Source organism: Lissotriton helveticus, chromosome 10, assembly GCF_964261635.1.
Source record: "Lissotriton helveticus chromosome 10, aLisHel1.1, whole genome shotgun sequence".
In the NCBI taxonomy this organism is placed as follows: Eukaryota; Metazoa; Chordata; class Amphibia; order Caudata; family Salamandridae; genus Lissotriton; species Lissotriton helveticus.
Genome location: NC_136071.1, coordinates 11285848 through 11304889, shown reverse-complemented (window position 1 = coordinate 11304889; position 19042 = coordinate 11285848). Strand labels below are relative to the sequence as shown.

At 51.1% G+C, this 19042-nt stretch overlaps 1 protein-coding gene across 2 annotated transcripts in view; it reads right to left on the bottom strand.

The window, feature by feature from the left end:
* The window catches only part of WNK3 (WNK lysine deficient protein kinase 3), an 856642-nt gene that overhangs the window by 139843 nt on the left and 697757 nt on the right, over positions 1–19042 (bottom strand). For both annotated transcript variants that reach the window (XM_078664557.1, XM_078664558.1), the window contains exon 21: positions 2456–2667. In XM_078664557.1, coding sequence (XP_078520683.1) covers positions 2456–2667 — 212 coding nt within the window. The remainder of the gene's footprint in view (positions 1–2455; positions 2668–19042) is intronic.

The window sequence follows — 19042 nt, the reverse complement described above, 5'->3', positions numbered from 1 at the left end:
ATATACGGTTTTGTCATAGATAGTGCCGATGACCATGTTCTTGTCGATGGTAGGATACTAGTTGACAATCTGTCAGCAGGCGGAGCGGAGAAAGGCTTTCTGAATGACTAACTGACCCTAGGAGGTGGTGTAGGCAGTTCAGAGGATGACCTTTTAGCCTTTTCTGAAAAGGCAAAACGTTCTTTCTTTTCCTTTTTGGAAGAAGACTTGTATTTGTGAAGAGGTTCTGAAGGACTGCAGCTTTTGTAAGACCCATGAGCAGTCTTCACTGAGGCGTTTTTAGGCTGCTCAGATGAGGATCAGGAAATGGGGTGATCTCTCCCTCTTATGAGATCTTCTAGAGGATGAAGAGGAGCCCTCATTATCAGAGTCAGAAACGGGCTCTTTTCTGGTCTTCAGCTACTGAAGCCAGATCGGCAGCCTTCCTTCTCTATCCTTCAATCTTTTGGTTGAAAAGTTATCACATACCTTACAGTCCTTGGCAGAATGATCCAGGTGGAGGCAATAAATGCAGACTTGGAGAGGGACTTCAGAGTGAAGTCTCTTTTTATCACGGGCATTGCAGGCCCTGAACTGACTTTTCTTCTACTTGTCTGACATGATGTGTAAAATGAAGACTATGTCAGATTTCTTGGGGGAAAGCACTGAAGGTAAAAGGCAAACACTTGGGCACCACTGAGATATTGAAAATAGTCCTTGAAAGTAACCAAGTAGGAAATAACTGAGCAGAGCTCAGTGGAGACTCCCTAGCACAACGTGCGGTACAAACTCTGTGAGACTGGAGCGCCTCTCAAGAGGGTTCTAGAGAGCAAATCAGCCTGATTGGCTGCATTTTAAGTTTGGTCACTTTTTTAAATAGACTATGATAGGTTACAAAATTGAAGGGCCTAGGGCCTTCGTGCTCAATCTTTAAAATTGCATTGCTATTGTATGGTATTGGGGACTCCCATCTCGATGACGGGGAATGATTCAAGCATGTGAATCTATGAAAGTTCCATTACTAGAGTAATGGAGGAGCTGCAAAAATGTGTTTGTGTTAAGCTTCTCAGAAGAAGCTTATACCACTAGGCCTCAGGAGAGAGGTGTCAGTTCAAGTATCCGGAGGCAAAAAATGCAGGCCTGTGTTGCCTAGCAATCTTGTGGTATACTGCCATACCAAAGAAAGCTTACTCCAAAGCATCCAGAATAGGTTCCAACAGTGCTTCTTTCAAAAGCAGTAGAGGCTCCGAGGCTGTAGAACTGCAAGTGTCCCAACACAATGTTAGATTTAGCCTTAGCAATAGGCCAAGTCAAGTGTAGTGCTTTTCATACCACTGTAGTGAACAAAGACTTCTTATGAAGGAAGTTCAGGGGGGTGTCCTTTGTCTGGAGATGTATGCAGGCCAGCAGTGAATTTGAAGTCCAGGAGGAGACCAACAGCTGTGTAATAAGTGGCAAGGAAGGGTATCTGCCTCCGAATTATTACCTGTACAGCAAATGTCTTAGTCAAGTATGACAGTCAGATCCCAAGAGTTCCTCCATGCAGGCAAATCACTGGGCTCTAAGAAGGTGTTGTGCCAGCAGTTCTTCACAGGTCTGACCTTTTTCCTTTAACCTCGGATAATGTCCATTGACTTCAATGGAGTTCAAAAATGGTGCCAACAGTGGCTTCGAAGACACTGTTGAGGGCACAGGCTTTGTAGCCTTGGAGGACACAGACTCCACCTGAAATTAGTACCAAAGCCAATGGAACGGTCTGAATCACCTCCACCAATGAGGAAGAGTCTCGTGTCTGAAAAGTGATAAGACTCCATAAGGTTGCGAGAGCAGGGATATTCCTCTAGGAAAGAAAGTATTTCTCTTTCATATGGCGTTTTTTAGGTTTGTTGAGCGGAAACCATTTCTTGTTGGGGAATTTATTCGAAGCAGAATGCTTTGCCTATCTCTGAAGGTCTTAGCCAAAAATACTCGCCACCTGCTCCCAAATAACCTTTGGTTGCATCAATAAACAGAAGGCAGAGGAGTCAGATTCAGCACTAGGTAACCACATGCAGATGCCATGGGGGCCTGACCGACAAGGACATCTTTAGCTGAATTTTGGACAGAGTTTAAATCCTGAAACCTTTGGAAGAGACCTTTGACATAGTCGCTATAGAAAGTTGAGATATTTTGTCACTGAGGCACCAAGAACATTGGGTTAGCATTCATGAGGTGTTGAAAATAACAGGTAGTGATGCCACAGCATTGGTGGGTGACCTAAATATTCCAATGTCATGACATCATTGGAAGAGAGAGGTGCGGCTGAGGCTGTATGGTGTCACCTGATAATCAAAAGCACCTGCTGAGGCACTAGTTCCCCTATCCAGTCTGGTTTCTGGAGGACGGAATCTGCAGAAGAAGGTGTCCGTCAGAAATGATTTTTGTTTGATATTACAGTGTCTGCCATTAAAGAAGACAGTGTGTTTGCAGTACATACCCGACTTGACAATTCCATTGTCTGTGTGCGTCAGAGACTGCGGGCGGCTGCGCAGTTTGCTTTTCAGGGAACGGGGACGTCGTGGGGATATAGGCTGCGAGGAGAGCTCTGCTGTCTCTGGCTTACTTTCCCTCATGGATCGAAGGCGGTTATAGAGGTCCTGAAGTTCTCGGTTCTGCTGAGCCTGAAGTGTCACCACCTCCTGGATATGCCTGTGAAGATGAGATTAAAAAACTAGTGTGAGATATAAAGGACATACAAAAATGCATATTAGTAGTGAAAAAAATTACTGTATAAGAAGCTCCTTAACACCGTTAGCATCTAGCCTCCTTCTACAGGGTCCCAAAACTTGCCTTTCACTTATAAACTAGGTAAAGTCAAATTTTCAATAATTCATTATCATTCAACAGTGATGCATTGAAACACTCATATTATCCACATCCACAAATGGTCAAATGAAAAAATCCCCTTCGCTGAATACTTAAACAAGTTACTTACCTTCGGTAATGCCTTATCTTGTAGAGACTAAATCTAGCCACAGATTGCTTACCTTAGAATTATCCACAGGCATCAGACTGCATCTGGAATTTTTTTTGTGAGCAGAACCCGTGCGCCAGTAGGTGGCGTCATTCGACTCAGCATGGCGTTATCAGCGTCATCCGTGGCTGGATGTGAGGCGAGCGTTACCAATATAGGCGCCACCCCAGCGTGCTGACGTCAGTTTCTTTTCATGACTTTCCCGCCAGAAGCACAGGGCCATGAATAACACGGACCACTGGTATGGAAAACTAGGGCCCTGAAAGGGTAACAGCCTTGTCCCTAAATATCGTTTGAAGAGTGGGGCGGCAGGGTAAGTCGGGAAAGAATCTGCAGCTAGAGATAGTCTCTACCAGATAAGGTGTTACTGAAGGAAATTAACTTTTTCATCTGACATAGACTTCTAGCTGCAGATTTCTTACCTCAGAATAGATGCCAAAGCAATACTATCCCCGGAGGTAGGTCTGTGGACCAATTTCATACAAGGAAGTCCTGCAGTACCGAACGGACTAATGCCCATCTAAACAGACCTGACTGTCCAGGCAGTAGTGCTTTGTGAACGAGTGCAAGGAGGCCCAGGTTGCTGCCTGGCAGATGTCCAGAACCAGAATTCTGAGTTCTAACTCGGGGGTCGCAGCTTTCACTCTGGGGAAGTGAACATGCAAATCCTCACGGGGTTGCTGTTTAGCCAATGCTTAGCAGATCTTGATACAGAGCACGATCCATCTGGAGATGTTCCACTTCTGCACAGCCCGCCCTTTCTATGCTCAGACATACCCCACGTAAAGTTGGTCTTCCACCAGGAACTATCGTGAGCAGTCAAGGTAGAACGATAACACTCTTTTGGGGTCCAGCCGGTGAAGTCGTTCTCTTCTTCCTTGGAGGGACGCGGCGGACCATCAAAAGTAGGCAGAGTGATGGATTGGCCTACGTGAAAGGGTGTGACCACTTTGAAGTAAGGAGGCTTGGATGATCAAGCCTGAAGCTCACTGACCCCCTGTGCAGACATTATAGCTATGAGAAACGCAGTTTTGAAGGTAAGAAACCTGAGTGGACAATTGTGCAAAGGCTCAAAAGGAGTGTGCATAAGAAAAGTGAGGACAAGACTGAGGTACCACTGGGGCATAATGAAAGGGGAAGGTGGAAACAAATGTTGCAAACCTTTCAAGAACCGATATGCAATAGGGGATTCGATGAGGGATGGCTGGTCAGGCAGCCGCAAAAAAAGCAGAAACAGAAGAGAGATAGCAAATTAGAGTGTCTAGAGCAGATAAATGGATGAAAAGGAGAACACGAGAAAGTGGGTGCAGAAAGGGGGATTGTTCTGTATTTTGTGCATGCTACAAATTTTCATCACCAGCATGTGTATACTGTCTTGGTGGAGGGACGCCTGGCTGCCAAGACAACGTTACAGACTTTGACAGGAAGGTCGAAAGTTGTCAACTGTCACCGCTCAATCTCCATGCAAAAAGGCAAAGAGGTGACAGGTTCTGGTGGAGAACCCGCCCCTGCTTCTGAAACAGGAGATCCTCCCGAAGGGGTAGCCTGATCGGAGGATTGAATACCATGCTCAATTTCTTGGGACTCCAGACACCACGTGCCCAGTACGGAGTCACAAGGATGACTTGTGCCTGGTCGTTCCTCATCTTCTTGAGAACTCTTGGCAGTTGTGGTATGGGCAGAAAGGTGTATATAAGACCCGAGTTCTACTTGAGATGAAAAGCGTCTCTGAGCAAGAGTTGTCCTCTGAACTCGAGAGCGCACAACTACTGATATTGCGCATTCGACGGTGGCGAACAGATCTTACCATGGCTTTCCCCACATGATGAATGAGACCATGCGCCACTCTGGATGGAGAGGCCATTTGTGATCTGCTAGGTATCTTTGGCTGAGTTTGTCTGCTGTGGAGTTCAGAGAGCACGCCATATGTTGAACCACCAGGGAAATGCCCTTACGTTCCAGCCATGTCCAGAGAGACCGAGCCTCCTGACAGAGGCTCCATGACCCCACCCGCCCTGTTTGTTGCAGTACCAAATGATGGTGGTGTTGCCCAGGAACACTTGCACTAGCCTTCCTTTGATGAGAGTAGAAAAGCTTTCAATGCCAAATGGAGCGCTCGGAGCTCCAACGGGTTGATGTGGAGAACGGATTCTGCTGGAGACCAGAGTCCTCTGACCACTTCTCCCAGATGGCCGCCCCATCCTGGAGTGATGGATCTGGTTGGGGACGGGAGAGGGGTCTGCCAATAATAATAATAATCCACATTTGTAAAGCGCACAATCACCCGTAAGGGTCTCTAGGCGCTGGGGGCCGTCGGGAAGATTAAGCAAGCTATTGCCCAGAGTCACATGGTGCTGGGCTAACCTGCCGCCGGAGCCGGGGATCGAACTGTGATCCCCAGATTCCAGCGTCAGTCGCCCTGGCCGCGGCGCCACACCTCTCCCACAATGACCCAATCGTGGTTCGTAAGCCACCACTGCAGAAGTTTTGCAGTTCCCTCTAGAACTGGACCATGTCAGAGAGTTTTCACTGATGCTGCGCCCACTGAAACTTCAGGTCCCACTCCGTAGCCTGCATACACCAGCAGGATGTAGGAGGCCATGAGGTCCAGCTGCTGCAGTCTCACCAAAATCCAGGATAGAGGCTAACAACAGCATCATGGTCTGAATATCCTACACTAGCTGTTCGGAAGGATAAGCCTAAAACTCCACCATGTGCAGAACGGCTCCGATTCAAGGGAGCGTCTGAGAGGGAGTCAGGTGTGACTTCAGAATGTTGTCACTGAACCCAGCGAGTGCAGGTGGTCCACCAAAGTCTGGAGGTGGAAGACGACAGCCTGGAATGAAGAAAGGTAGGGCTGTTCAGAAACAAACCATCTCACGATGGATAGTACTCTACATAAAAATATGCTGCACACTGACCAAAAAGCAATTCCTGAGGGCTTGCACACTCTTCCCCGAGTCCCTGTCCTGGACAGTCAGGTCTGTTGCGATGGGCATTTTGTCCGTTGGTCCTGCAGGGCTTTTTGGTGTGATCTACTCGCAGACACACCTCCGGGGAGATATTGCTTTGGTATCTATTCTAAGCTAACTAATCTGCAGATAGGAGTCTCTATCAGATGAACAAGCTACTTAACTTCAGCAATGCCTTCTCTGGTAGAGACTATTTTGCCGCAGATTCCTTACCAATCCTCCCCCCTCTGTGAACTAATTTCATTATAGGGTCACCCTTCTGAGACTATTAGCAATGCACACCAGTGCATCAGCATCTTCGTGACCCTGTGCTTCTGGCGTGGAAAATCGCGAAAAGAAACTGATGTCAGTGCACTGGGGTGGCGCCAATGTGGCCACAGCGCACGTCACAGCCACTGCGACTAACAGGAAACTGAACGAAATCAACTACGGCACACAGGGGTACTGTTTAAAAATTTCCGGTTCCAGTCTGATGCCTGGGGATAAGTCTAAGGTAAGGAATTTATGGCTAGATAGAGTCTCTACCACATAAGGTCTTAACAAAGGCAAGTACATTTCTTTAATGAAGTGATACAAAGTGAAATAATTTAATCCATAAGGACTATAGAGAACCTTTTGTGGAGATGCCCCTTCACCATGCAAGTTAACTTAGGTGCTTTGTATCTATGGAAAGAGCGCAGTAAATTGCTGCCGTTAGAAAGGCACTCAAGACCGTTAAAATTACTTTGCAAACATAACAGCCAAAGACATACCTTTTTACTGAGATTTTAGCAGACCAATAGGTGGCTAATGCCACTCAACCTACCTCTGATGCCTGTGCCCAATCAAGGGCCTCTTTGGCTAAAAGGGCAAACACTTCCTGATGGAGAAAGGAGAGGTGGCCCTCCGCCAGCTGATGGAAAGTGGATGGCATTAGAGGAGGGGATTCGAGGAAGAAGATAGAGTAGGCCCCCTCCTGACGATTTGTAGAACCCACTTGTAAGATGGTATGGACTGCAATGGGACAGGTCCTGCCCCCCACTAGGTGCCCGTGCTGGTTTAAGGGCAAATTAAAGGGGTTTTGAGGCTTCCAGAAGGGGGGTGAACTGGCCCAATTTCTGGCCGGTTGTCCCAAGTGGTCTGTGAGAACCATGTCCACAGCCACAAAAAGGCTGGTAAGCTTGCGGTTGGTAGCCCCTCCTATAACCATGAAAGGGACGAAAGCCAGACTGGGGCGGGCGGGGGCCATGGATAGACCCTAAGACCTGCCCCTATCTCTGTTGTCTTTAAAGCGTTCCAGCGCTGAATATGACTTTTTGTCAAAAAGACGGAGGTCGTCAAAAGGCGTGTCCCCAAAGGAAGCTTGGACATCCTCTGTAAAGCCAGTGATTCTAAACTAGGCATGGCGTCTAAGTGCCACTGACAACTCAGTTGTTCTGCCTACAGAGTAGGTAATGTCCAGCTCACATCTGATGGTGAACTTTGCTGCATCCCAACCATCAGAAAAGGCTTGAGTGAGTACGGTTCGGGCCTCCTCTGATGCTGGAGCACCTTTGTCAAGATGTTCATCTTAACTACCACTAAGGGCAGCTGATGGTCAAGGGCCTCAGCCGCCCTCCACATCACCTTAGCAAAAGAGGCTCCCTCCTTTGTAGACACGGTGGGAGGAGAGACCTAGCTAATGCCTAATGAGGTGTCCAAACCACTGGTATCTGCCAATTCCTCATACCAGTTTTCCTCTGATTCCTTAAGGGGGTGATGGGTATCCATTGTGGTCCTGACTCCTCAATTGTCTAACTCTCCAAGACTACTGAAGGAAAACAGCACTGGCTCCGTTTCGGAGGGAATGGTACTGGTTGGCAAACGCCCATCCGGCTCTGTATCGGAGTAAAGTATGGTAATGGGGCCTGTGCCATCACAGGGCGTCAGGAAGAGCAGCACTGGAGTGGGCTCCACGGAAAGTCACAGCCTCACTTATGGAGCCACTCCGGATCTAAGGGGCCGGACAGGCATCAAGGGCAGACCCGCCGGTGGGAATCCAGTAGGAGCCCTCCAGAGAAGACGGGCCACCCAAATATGAGGTGGATGGCCTCATACAACTCTTAATTGGGCAAGGGTCGCTCTGGGTAACTGTGGGAGGCGTGGAGCAGACTCAGGCACAGGCTCCGTGGAGGAGTGATGCCTCGAGCATTGTTGTCGTTCTCGCGTCTCTTCCAATTACTTGGACCGGCAATGAGAAGTCGAACAAAGCTTCAATTTCTTTGACTTCTTCTGTTTGTGGGACTTACCCAACAATGTATTCTAGGACGACGATTGTCAAGATCATTTTGTGAGAGGTACTTGAACCTTTCACATGATCTTGAAGATCGCCTTAGTACACAAGGAGAATACATTCTTAAAGAACAAGTTACTTACCTTCGGTAACGATATATCTGTAAGAAACAGTAGATAATTAGATTCCTTACCTTAGAATATCCCCAGGCGTCAGACTGGATCCGGAAATTTTTGCGTAGCAGTACCCTTGCGCGTCGGTAGGTGTCGTCTACGGCTCCGCATCAGTCGTCGGCGCCGTGATGACGTTGTTGGAGTACTTAGACGCCGCCTCTGCGCGCTGACGCCAGTTCTTAGACACAGCTTTTCCGCGCCAGAAACGCAGAGCCATGTTAAAAACCAACACTGGTGCCATTGAAACTAGGGCCCTGAAAGGGGATGACCTTAACCCTAGATATCGGTTCGCAGAACAGGGAGGATGGGTGGGGCGGTAAGGAATCTAATACTAATTACTGTTTCTTACAGATATATCGTTACCGAAGGTAAGTAACTTGTTCATCTGAAAGAAACAGGTTAGTATTAGATTCCTTACCTTAGAATAGATACCCCAGCAATACCAACCCCGGTGGTGGGTCTACGAACCAATAATCACACCAGAAAGTCCTGGAGGACAGAACGGCCAAAGAAGCCATCCCTCCGGACTTGGCTGTCCAGGCAGTAGTGTCTTGCAAACGTGTGCAGCGATGCCCACGTAGCTGCCTGACAGATGTCCTGCAAGGGGACTCCCCGGCCCAGGGCAGTGCTAGCCGCCGTGGCCTGAGTGGAATGGGCCCTCAGCCCAACAGGAGGCTCCTTCCTCGCCAAGGAGTAACATGCCTTGATACACAAGACGACCCACCGAGAGATGGTCCTCTTGTGCACCGCCCGTCCCTTCTTAGCGCCCGCGTAACCAACAAAGAGTTGGTCATTCACCCGGAACTGGCGTGTGCAATCTAGATAGAACGAAATCGCACGTTTTGGGTCCAGATGGTGGAGCCGCTCTTCCTCTTTAGAGGGATGCGGTGGCGGAAAGAAGGTGGGCAAGGTGATAGACTGCCCAATATGGAAGGCCGTGACAACCTTGGGCAGGAAAGATGGTCTAGTCCGCAACACAACCTTGTCCGGATGAACAGAAAGGAATGGGGGTTTGGATGAAAGAGGCTAGAGCTAGAGCTCACTCACTCTCCTGGCAGAGGTGATGGCAACCAGGAAAGCAGTCTTCAGATTAAGAAGGCGGAGAGGACAGTTGTGAAGTGGCTCAAAGGGAGCGCACAGCAGAAAGGTAAGAACAAGGTTCAAGTGAAAGAGGGGCAGAAATAGGATCCGCAGCCTTTGCTGTGCACCATACCACAAATTTGTTCCACCTGCAGGCGTATACCGACTTTGTGGAGGGACACCTGGCTGCCAGAATGACATTACAAACTTCAGGAGGCAAGTCAAATGGCCTCAACTGTTGCCGCTCAATCTCCAAGTATGGAGGTGGAGACTGGACAGGTTCGGGTGGAGGACCGTCCCCTGCTGCTGCGAGAGAAGGTCCTCCTGAAGAGGCAGACGAACCGGGGGATCGACTGACATACTGAGTAGCTCGGGATACCAGTACCTTCGTGCCCAGTCCGGAGCCACAAGGATGAATTGGGCCCGGTCGCGTTTGATCTTCTTCAGCACTCTGGGCGGAACTGGTATAGGCGGAAAGGCGTACAACAGACCGCAACTCCACTCGCGACGAAAAGCGTCTCCGAGCGAGTGCCGCCTTGGAAATTCCAACGCGCAGAACTGATGACATTGCACGTTCTCTTTGGTTGCGAATAGATCTAACCAAGGCTCTCCCCACTGCTGAAAGAGGCCTTGCGCCACGTCCGAGTTCAGACGCCATTCGTGATTCATCATGCACCGACGGCTGAGCTCGTCCGCCCTGGCGTTCGGGGAACCTGCCAGGTGTTGAACCACCAGGGTCACGCCCTGATGTTCCAGCCACTGCCAGTGGCGCGGAGCCTCCTGGCAAAGGGTCCACGACCCCACCCCGCCCTGTTTGTTGCAGTACCACATGGCGGTGGTGTTGTCCGTGAACACCTGCACTACACTCCCCCGAACAGAGGGGAGGAATGCCTTCAGTGCTAGACGAATCGCCCGCAGCTCCAAAAGGTTGATATGGAGCCGGGACTCCGCCGGAGACCAGAGGCCTCTGATCTCCGCCTCCCCCATGTGGCCTCCCCAGCCCTGGAGGGACGCGTCCGTCACAACTACGTGCTCCGGTTGGGGAAGGGAGAGGGATCTGCCGCTGACCCAATCGCGGTCCGTCAGCCACCACTGCAGCTGTCTCGCAGTGCCCTCCGAGATCAGGACATGGTCGGATAGGTTGCCCTGATGCTGGGCCCACTGAAACTTCAGGTCCCACTGCAGAGCCCGCATCCGGCACCGGGCGTGATGCACCAGAAGGATGCAGGAGGCCATCAGCCCCAGAAGCCGCAGCGTCAACCTGACCGAGACCCGGGAAAAAGGCTGAAAGAGTGGAATCAGAGCCTGAATATCCCGAACCCGATGTTCGAGAGGATAAACCCGAAACTGCGCCGAGTCGAGAACCGCTCCGATGAAGAGGAGCTTCTGAGAGGGGCACAGGTGTGACTTCGGCACATTGATGGAAAACCCCAGCTGGTGCAGGAGGTCTGCCGTCGTCTGGAGGTGGCTGACGACTGTTTGGGGCGAGCCCGCCTTCAACAACCAGTCGTCGAGGTAGGGGAAGACTGAAACCCCTAACCAGCGCAGATGAACTGCGACCACCGCCATCACCTTCGTGAACACCAGTGGGGCGCTGGTAAGGCCGAAGGGGAGCACGGTAAACAAAGTGCTCGTGGCCAACCGTGAACCGCAGGTAGCGCCGGTGGGCCGGCAGGACGGGGATGTGGAAATAAGCGTCCTGCAAGTCCAACGCTACCATCCAGTCTCCTGGGTCCAGGGCAGCTTAGACCTGAGCCAGTGTCAGCATTTTGAACTTCTCCTTCGGAGGAAGCCGTTGACGTTCCGTAGATCCAAGATAGGGCATAGGCCCCCTTTGCCCTTCTTGGGTACCAGAAAGTAGTGGGACTAGCACCCACACCCTACTTCTGGCCCAGGAACGCGCTCGATGGCCCCCATGGCCAAGAGGGCCGTAACTTCCTCCTGCAGAAGTCGCAATGATCCCCCGATACGCGGTGGTATTGCGGTGGCATGGCTGGAGGGCTCGCCTCGAAAGGGAGGGAGTAGCCCCTTCGAACGATTTGCAGCACCCACCTGTCCGATGTGACAGTGCGCCAGTGGAGGAGGTGATTGCGAACCCTGCCCCCCACTGGTGTCACATGGGCCTGAAAGCACGGACTAGGAGGGTTGTGAGGCGGATGCTGCAGGGGAAGGTGTGGACTGGCCTCGCCGTTGTCCCCGACCGCTGCCACGGGGGTTTCCACGGCCGCCACCGCGTTGGATGTTAGTCTGCGGTGCGTGGCTGGCAGCACGTGTGGGGGCGCCCCTTCCTTGGCCACGAAAGGAGCGAAAGGCATCCATTTGTTGGCGCGGGGCCGAGAGGCCCAAGGACCTGGCCATAGCCCTGGAGTCCTTAAAGTGCTCAAGCGCATGGTCTGCCTTGTCGCCAAAAAGGAGACGGCCATCAAACGGTCCATGAGGGTATTCTGGACATCGGCCGAGAAGTTGGCGGACCTCAACCAGGCGTGGCGACGAATCGCCACCGTCGTTGCCATCGCTCTGCCCAGTGAGTCGGTGGTATCCAGCCCATACCGGATAGAATACCGTGCTGCATCCCAGCCTTCCACAAGGGCCTGGCCAAATTTAGCCCGTACCTCCAACGGGCATTCTGGCAGCACGTCCGCGACCGTGTCCTACAGAGAGTGGGTGTAGCGGCCCAAGAGGCATGCGGTGTTGGAAGACCGCAGTCCCAGACTCAGGGAGTAGAATACCTTTTTGCCGTACTGCTCATACAGCGGGCCTGGACCAAGTGCCCAAAAGAATGTCGGTCAAGGCCTCATTAAACGGCAGCAGAGGCTCAGCCGAACTTGACTGCGGTTTAAGGACCTCAGTGAGGAGGTTAGTCCTCACGGCCGCGACGGGGAGCTCAAGGCCCAAGGCCTTGGCCGCCCGCGTCAACACCACACTGTAGGTTGCCCCTTCCTCCGTAGCCACGGTAGGAGGTGAGACAAAACCAGTGTCTGGCGAGGTGTCCAGACCACTGGCATCCCCGAGTCCACCTGTCCAGTCCTCCTGGGACTGACACTCCTGTGTCAGAGGGTCCTCAGACCCCTCCCAATACTCCTCATCACCCATCTCCTGATACTCAGGGTTGTCAATTGATGGGGCCGGTTCATTGAAGTAAAACTCCTCAATCGACGTCGAGAGCGGCGCCGGAACTGGATCGAGGGAGGCATCGGGGACGGCGCCGGAGGTGACACCTGAGGGACCAGCACCGGTGAGGTAGTCAGGTCAACCGGCGACGACCCGGATCCAGAAGCGGATCCAGTGGGGCCCTGCGTCGCCGAGCCCTGCGTCGCCGGCGGGAAGCCCCTGACCCGCTAGGTCCCCCAGACGGGTCCACTGGGCCCGAAGGCGCCGCGGAGCCCGCCGGAGTGAGGGACCTCATGGCCATGAGGAAGTGCTCGATCTCCTCCGACATCGCGTGCTGCCCAGAGACCGGAGGGTATGGGGCAGGAAGCGACGCCCGCGACTCCGACGGAGCTGGGTGGGTGGTGTCACCCTAACCCCCGGTCGCGTCACGCGAGCGTCGGGGGGAGTCGGAAGAGCGATGACGTCTCATCGACTTCTTGTGCTTACCTGACGACTTCGAACCCGAGGAGTGATGTCGACTCCCGGAGCTATGATGGCTCCGACCCCGCGACCGGTCCAACGACCTCCGTCCGGACCGGGACCTCTCGCGGCGCGGGGCCGACTGCCGGAGCGCGAGTCGCTTGCGCGACCGCTCCCGCCTAGCTTTCGGAGTCAGGGCCCGGCAGTCGGGCAGGTCTTGTCGTCGTGGTCGACGCCGAGACAGTGGAGGCACCGGCGGCGACGATCGGTGACCGAAATCATTCGGTCGCAGTCCTCACAGGGCTTAAAACCTGGCATCCCTACCGGGATCATAAAAAGTTTAGTCAAAAAATGACTAAGGTACCACTTTTTCCAGATCTGCGCTGCTGGCGCGGAAAAAAGAAAAACGGACGTCAGCGCGCGGAGGCGCTGTCTAAGTACTCCGACGACGTCATCACGGCGCCCACGACGGATGCGGAGCCGCAGACGACGCCTACCGACGCGCATGGGTACTGCTACGCAAAAATTTCCGGATCCAGTCTGACGCCTGGGGATATTCTAAGGTAAGGAATCTAATACTAACCTGTTTCTTTCAGATAATATCTTCCAACAAAAAGTCGAAAAGAAGTCAGTCAAAAACGGACAGGAGCTCTCTCTGGATCTGTGCTGACTGGCGGGGAAAGAAAAGAACTGATGTCAGTGCGCAGGGGTGGTGCCTATATAAGCACCACAGATGTCACATCCAGAGAAGATGATGCCAACAACAGATCTAGTCTGATGCCTGGGGATAATTCTAAGGTAAGCAATCTATGGCTAGAAGTCACTATCAGATAGATTAGAACACCAGTGCTAGAAATTACTATTCAAATTAAGAAGAATAGTGGTGGTCCTTAGGAAATGATAGAGGGGGCCAAATCGAAATTCTCCTAAAATATTTCAGATGAACCAGTTTAGATTGTGCCAATGAGCATACATTTAGAGGATAGAAATAAATAATCCATTCATTTTATTACAAACGTACCCAGAAGAAGGAATTCTACTGCAGGTAGAGCATGGCAATCGCAGCAGGTCATCATTCAAATTGTGACATGGATGAAGAGAACGAATATAAGTCAAGTAAGTGCTCTGTTTTCCGGAAATGCAGGCGACTCCATTTTTTAATCCAAAGGGACTCTTGTTTCCTCAAACTATAACTCTCCTGATTAGTAGTCATAAGAAAGGATCTGGTCTGCTTAGATGGAGGGGGAAGGAGAGTCATTCCCAGTGCTGACAATGAACTGTAGAAAGAAAAGATAGGGCAGAAGCCAAAGCTGAAGCAGACGTTGCTTGCAAACCCAATACTGGGTTAAAAGCAAGTTATGTTATGTTAATTGGATTTATGTAGTGCATGGCTACCCAGGAAGGGTTTCCCAGCACTATGCCACCAAAATACATCAGATGTAGTTCCTATGCCAAGAAGTTTAGAAAAACCAGTTTTTCAACCTCTTTCGGAAAGTCAAAAAGGAGTGACATGCCCTCAGATCCGGAGAGAGGGAATTCCATAGCTTTGGGCCTAAAAAATAGAAGACTCGACCTCCTTGCCACGATCTCCTGATTCTGGGAACCAAAGTGAGGTCAAGATTACTTGACTGCATGGGGATCCCGGAGGAATAATGCATGGGAGAAAAGGATCTCCCTATACGCTGAGGATGTTTTGTTGTATGTTACAAAGCGGCCCCTCTCAGTGAACAGTATATTACATATTTTTCACCTCTTTCAAGGTTACTCGGGTTACCAAATCACCTGGGATAAATCCCTCATCTTCCCTTTGGCAGGAGGCCACCTGGGTTTAACGCCCATCTGTGGCACCAGTAGTAACTCAGTGCTTTCGGTACCTGGGCCTCTTTGTAACCAGGGATGCATTGGATTTCATGCGTCGGAATCTATTCGCTGAGCTTTAGTGCTTTAGGGATAAAGTGGCACACTGCAGTGCGCTTCTGATAACTGATAGGCAGGGCTGTGCTTTTTAAGATGATGCTGTATGTCCTCCAAAATACCTCATGCAGTGTGCTGTAAGAAAGTGGCTCTGTATATACTGCACCAAAGTAAGGTACAGTGTGCACAGAGTCCAACAGTCCCCAGAGGTTTGGCAGAGGTTAAAGCCAGGTGTGACCTTACTTTCTAAAGTGGTAGCTTGGTCGAGCAGTAAGACAGTATCAGAGGACAGTGTAAAGCATCTGTTGTACACACTCAGTCAGCAATGGTCTCACACACTCAATAACTGAACTCTGGGCCAATTGTTTTGTATATAAAAATATATTGTTGTTTTATTTTAGAACCACAGGTTGGTATAAAAATACTTTCTCAGAATGGGATGCCACAGTTGGATACTTTCAATGAGCAATAGACTTTTGGATGCAATAGATACAGTGGTTGCAATATGCAACACAAACTTAACACAATTATAACTTTGAGCTCAATGGGAATTTTAAGCAAACTGCAATATCATTTACTTTACGAACGTTTTTCTTACTCAGGGCTGGATCCTGGATTCATCTCCTGAAAACAGTTGAATGAAATCGTTTTTGTTACACAGGTGATTTGTAAGGAATATTTGTATGTTGCAAAAATCGACACTTTGAAGAATATCTGGTAAAAACCAGGCAATGTTATCCTATGAAGGAAAATCAGGTTATCGGAAAATCACAGTTGTAATCACTTTTTCTGGCCAGTGCTGGGTTCCTAACTCCAGCACTGGGGTCTCTCCTGGTAATAGGTGAGTAATTTCATTTTCGTTAATCAGATGATTTTAGATGAATATTTAAAAGTTTCAAAACTCGACACTAAGAAGAATTTCCAAGTGATAACCAGTCAATGTTATCCTATGAGGAAAAATGAGTTATCAGTTTCGAGGTAAGTAATCGGTCTTTTGACTTAGGGTTCTGGGGTTCGACTCCGGGGTCTCCCAGGGTCAGTGATGCACTGTTGTTGCACCCTCAGCGGCACTCGGGCGGCCGGGTGCAGAGTGTTGTGTCCCAATGTTATCCAATGGGGGACAGGGGGACTCCGGTTAGTGGTGGCTGGCAAGCAGGCCACAGGGTTCTGGGAGCAAAGCTCCTAGGGTTTAACCTCAGGGCACGTTGGGGACCAAGTAAGCACCAAAGGGGCACCCTCAGCAGCGCTAGGACAGCCGGGTGCAGGGTGCTGTTTTGAGGTCGGGTGCCCTGTTGATTTCAACAGGATTTCTGCAGGACAAAGGAACACTGCAGGCTCGGGGACGAGGATCTTCCAAGAGTGACCACCACTTCAAGGGGTAAGTTGGGATGTAGAGGGATGGTTAGGCACCACTGGGTTGGGCACACAAGGCCGTGGGGCGTCAGGTGCAGGGGTGCCTTTGGACATCGAATTTTCTTACCCGCTCTGGTCGTGGTGGGGGGGGGGCCTCTGGATTGAGGCTGCAGGTGTCGTCTGGAGGCTTGAGGCAGGTCAAGGGCCGCCGGATCTCGGGTCAGGATTGCCGGGGGGACCTCCTCGTGGTGTTTGTTCACTCAAACACAGGCCAGGTTCGGCAGATGCAGAGTGTGCTGGATTTGCGGTTCCTGGTTGACACCAGAAGCTGCAGTTCAAACACGTCCCGTGTTCATGGGAGAAACAGCTTGGGAAGTGGATGCAGGCAGGTCCTCCAGAGTTTTTGAGGTTGGTGGCCACTGGACACGACAGGATTTCGCAGGAGCAGGTTCGAGGGGAGACAGGCCTGTAAGGCTGGGGTGAAGTCAGTGGGCGTCGTACTCTTGTTAGCTCTGCACGGCTTCACGTCCTTTGCTTGTCGTTGCTGGATCTGAGGAAGGAAGGTTCAGGGTGCCCCTAAATACTAAATTTAGGGGAAATGAAGGTAGGTAAAGGTCAGGGACCAATGGGTCCCTTCCCTGGGGTGGGTACACCCCCTGTTATGCCACTCTCCTGTGCGAGGGGGGGGGCAGGAGCCTGTCCCTGGTTGGCTGAGTCCCCCATCCTCAAGATGGTGGGGACTCGAGTTTGTGCTTCACCTCGACACCCCCACCTTATGGGGTGGAGTTGGCAGAGGTGGGCCCACATCTCTCCCTCCCTTGTTTTTCCCGCCGGTTCTCCCGCCCAAAGTGGAGGGAAGAACCAGTGGAGGCCAGTTGCTGAAAGCAGCAAATGGTCTGGAGAGGCTCACAAAGGTGGCATGCCTTTGAAGCTTTCCCTTCGTGAACCCTGCCCATCCTGGGGAGGAGGCTTGGCACCTCCGTCCAGGATGTGCATTGTTTCAGGCCACCCAGAGCAGCAAGCTCTGACCCAGGGGTCAAGAAACATGTCTGGTGGTGGCAGCCTCTCAAGTCAGGTCACTAGGAGTTGGTCGAGTTTCAGGGGGGCTCTCTAAGATGCCCTCTGTTGTGCATTTTACATTAAATCCCACACGGGCATCAGTGTGGGTTTAATGTGCTGAGAAATTTGATACCAAACTTCCCAGTCTTCAGTGCAGCCATTATGGTGCTGTGGAGTTCATAATGATAAACTCCCAGCATCATATACTCTTAATGGTAGCACTGCACTTACAGCGCCTAGGAATTGACCCGGGTACTGTAGGGGTACAGGGCTCATGCACCTGTGCCCACACCGCTGGCATAGGGCACCCCGCTAGAGGGGTGACTGATGTATGCCAGGGCAGTGGGTTTGTGGGCATGGCACACAGGGATGTGTGCCATGTCGACTCTTTGTTTAGTTCTGTACTTAGGCTCTCAGCCTGCAAAGGCAGTGTGTGGGTGCCAGGGTACAGGGCCCCTAAGGGTGGCACAATAAGTGCTGCAGCCCTCAGAGGTCTTCTCTGGTCACCATGCCCTGGGTACCTAGGGTACCATTTCCTTGGGGCTGACAGGTGGCCAGAGATGCCAATTGGGTTTTAGTTTCAACACGGTTTTAGGGAAGGAACACAGGCCCTGGGTACCTGGTTGGCAGGAACCCAGGACACACTCAGTCAAAGCACATCAGCAGTTCAGGAAAAAGTGGGGGCATACCAATGCAAGAAAGATGGCACTTTCTCACACAACCCCCTCCCCCAACAAAAGGTGATGAGACTAACCTTGGCCTAGGGAGTCTTCATTGTCTAAGTGGAAGAACCTGGAAAGTCCATCTGCATTGGCATGGGCAGTCCCTGGTCGGTGTTCCACTTCAAAGTCCATTTCCTGTAGGGAGATGCACCATCTCAATAGTTTTGGATCCTGCCAGGTGGAGCTAAAGACAGCAATATCATCAAGATAAGCTGCACTAAATTACTCCAATCCAGTCAGGACTTGGTTCACCAACCTCTGGAAGGTGGCAGTGGCATTCTTTAACCCAAAAGGCATCACAGTAAACTGATAGTGCCCATCAGGGGTGGAGAATGCTGTTTTCTCTTTGGCTCCTGGGGCCATGCCAATCTGCCAGTACCCTGCAGTCAAGTCAAAGGCCGGAGGAATTTGGCTGCCCCTAGCTTGTCTATCAACTCATCTGCTCTTGGAATGGCGTGAGCATCTGTCTTGGTGACAGAGTTGAGTCCTCTATAGTCCACACAGAACCTCATCTCTTTCCACCCTGTTGATGAGGTTTCGGGACCAGAACCACTGGGCTGGCCCAGGGGCTCTCAGAGGGTTCAATCACCCCTAGCTCCAGCATCTTGCTGACTTCAGCCTTGATGCTTTCCCTGACTTGGTCTGATTGTCGATAGATTTTGTTTTTGACAGGGTTACTGTCACCAGTGTCCACATCATGGGTACACCAGCTGGTCAGACCAGGGGTCAAGGAAAAGATGCTAGCAAACTGTTGCAAGACTTGCTTGCAGTCAGTCTGTTGTTGGGGAGAGAGGGTGTCTGAAAAGACCACTCCATCCACTGACCCATCTTTTGGGCTGGAAGAGAGGAGATCAGGGAGAGGTTCACTCCCTGCTTCCTGTTCCTCATCAGTCACCAACAGCATGGTGAGGTCAACCCTGTCATTGCAGAGTTTAAGGCGGTTCACATGGATAACA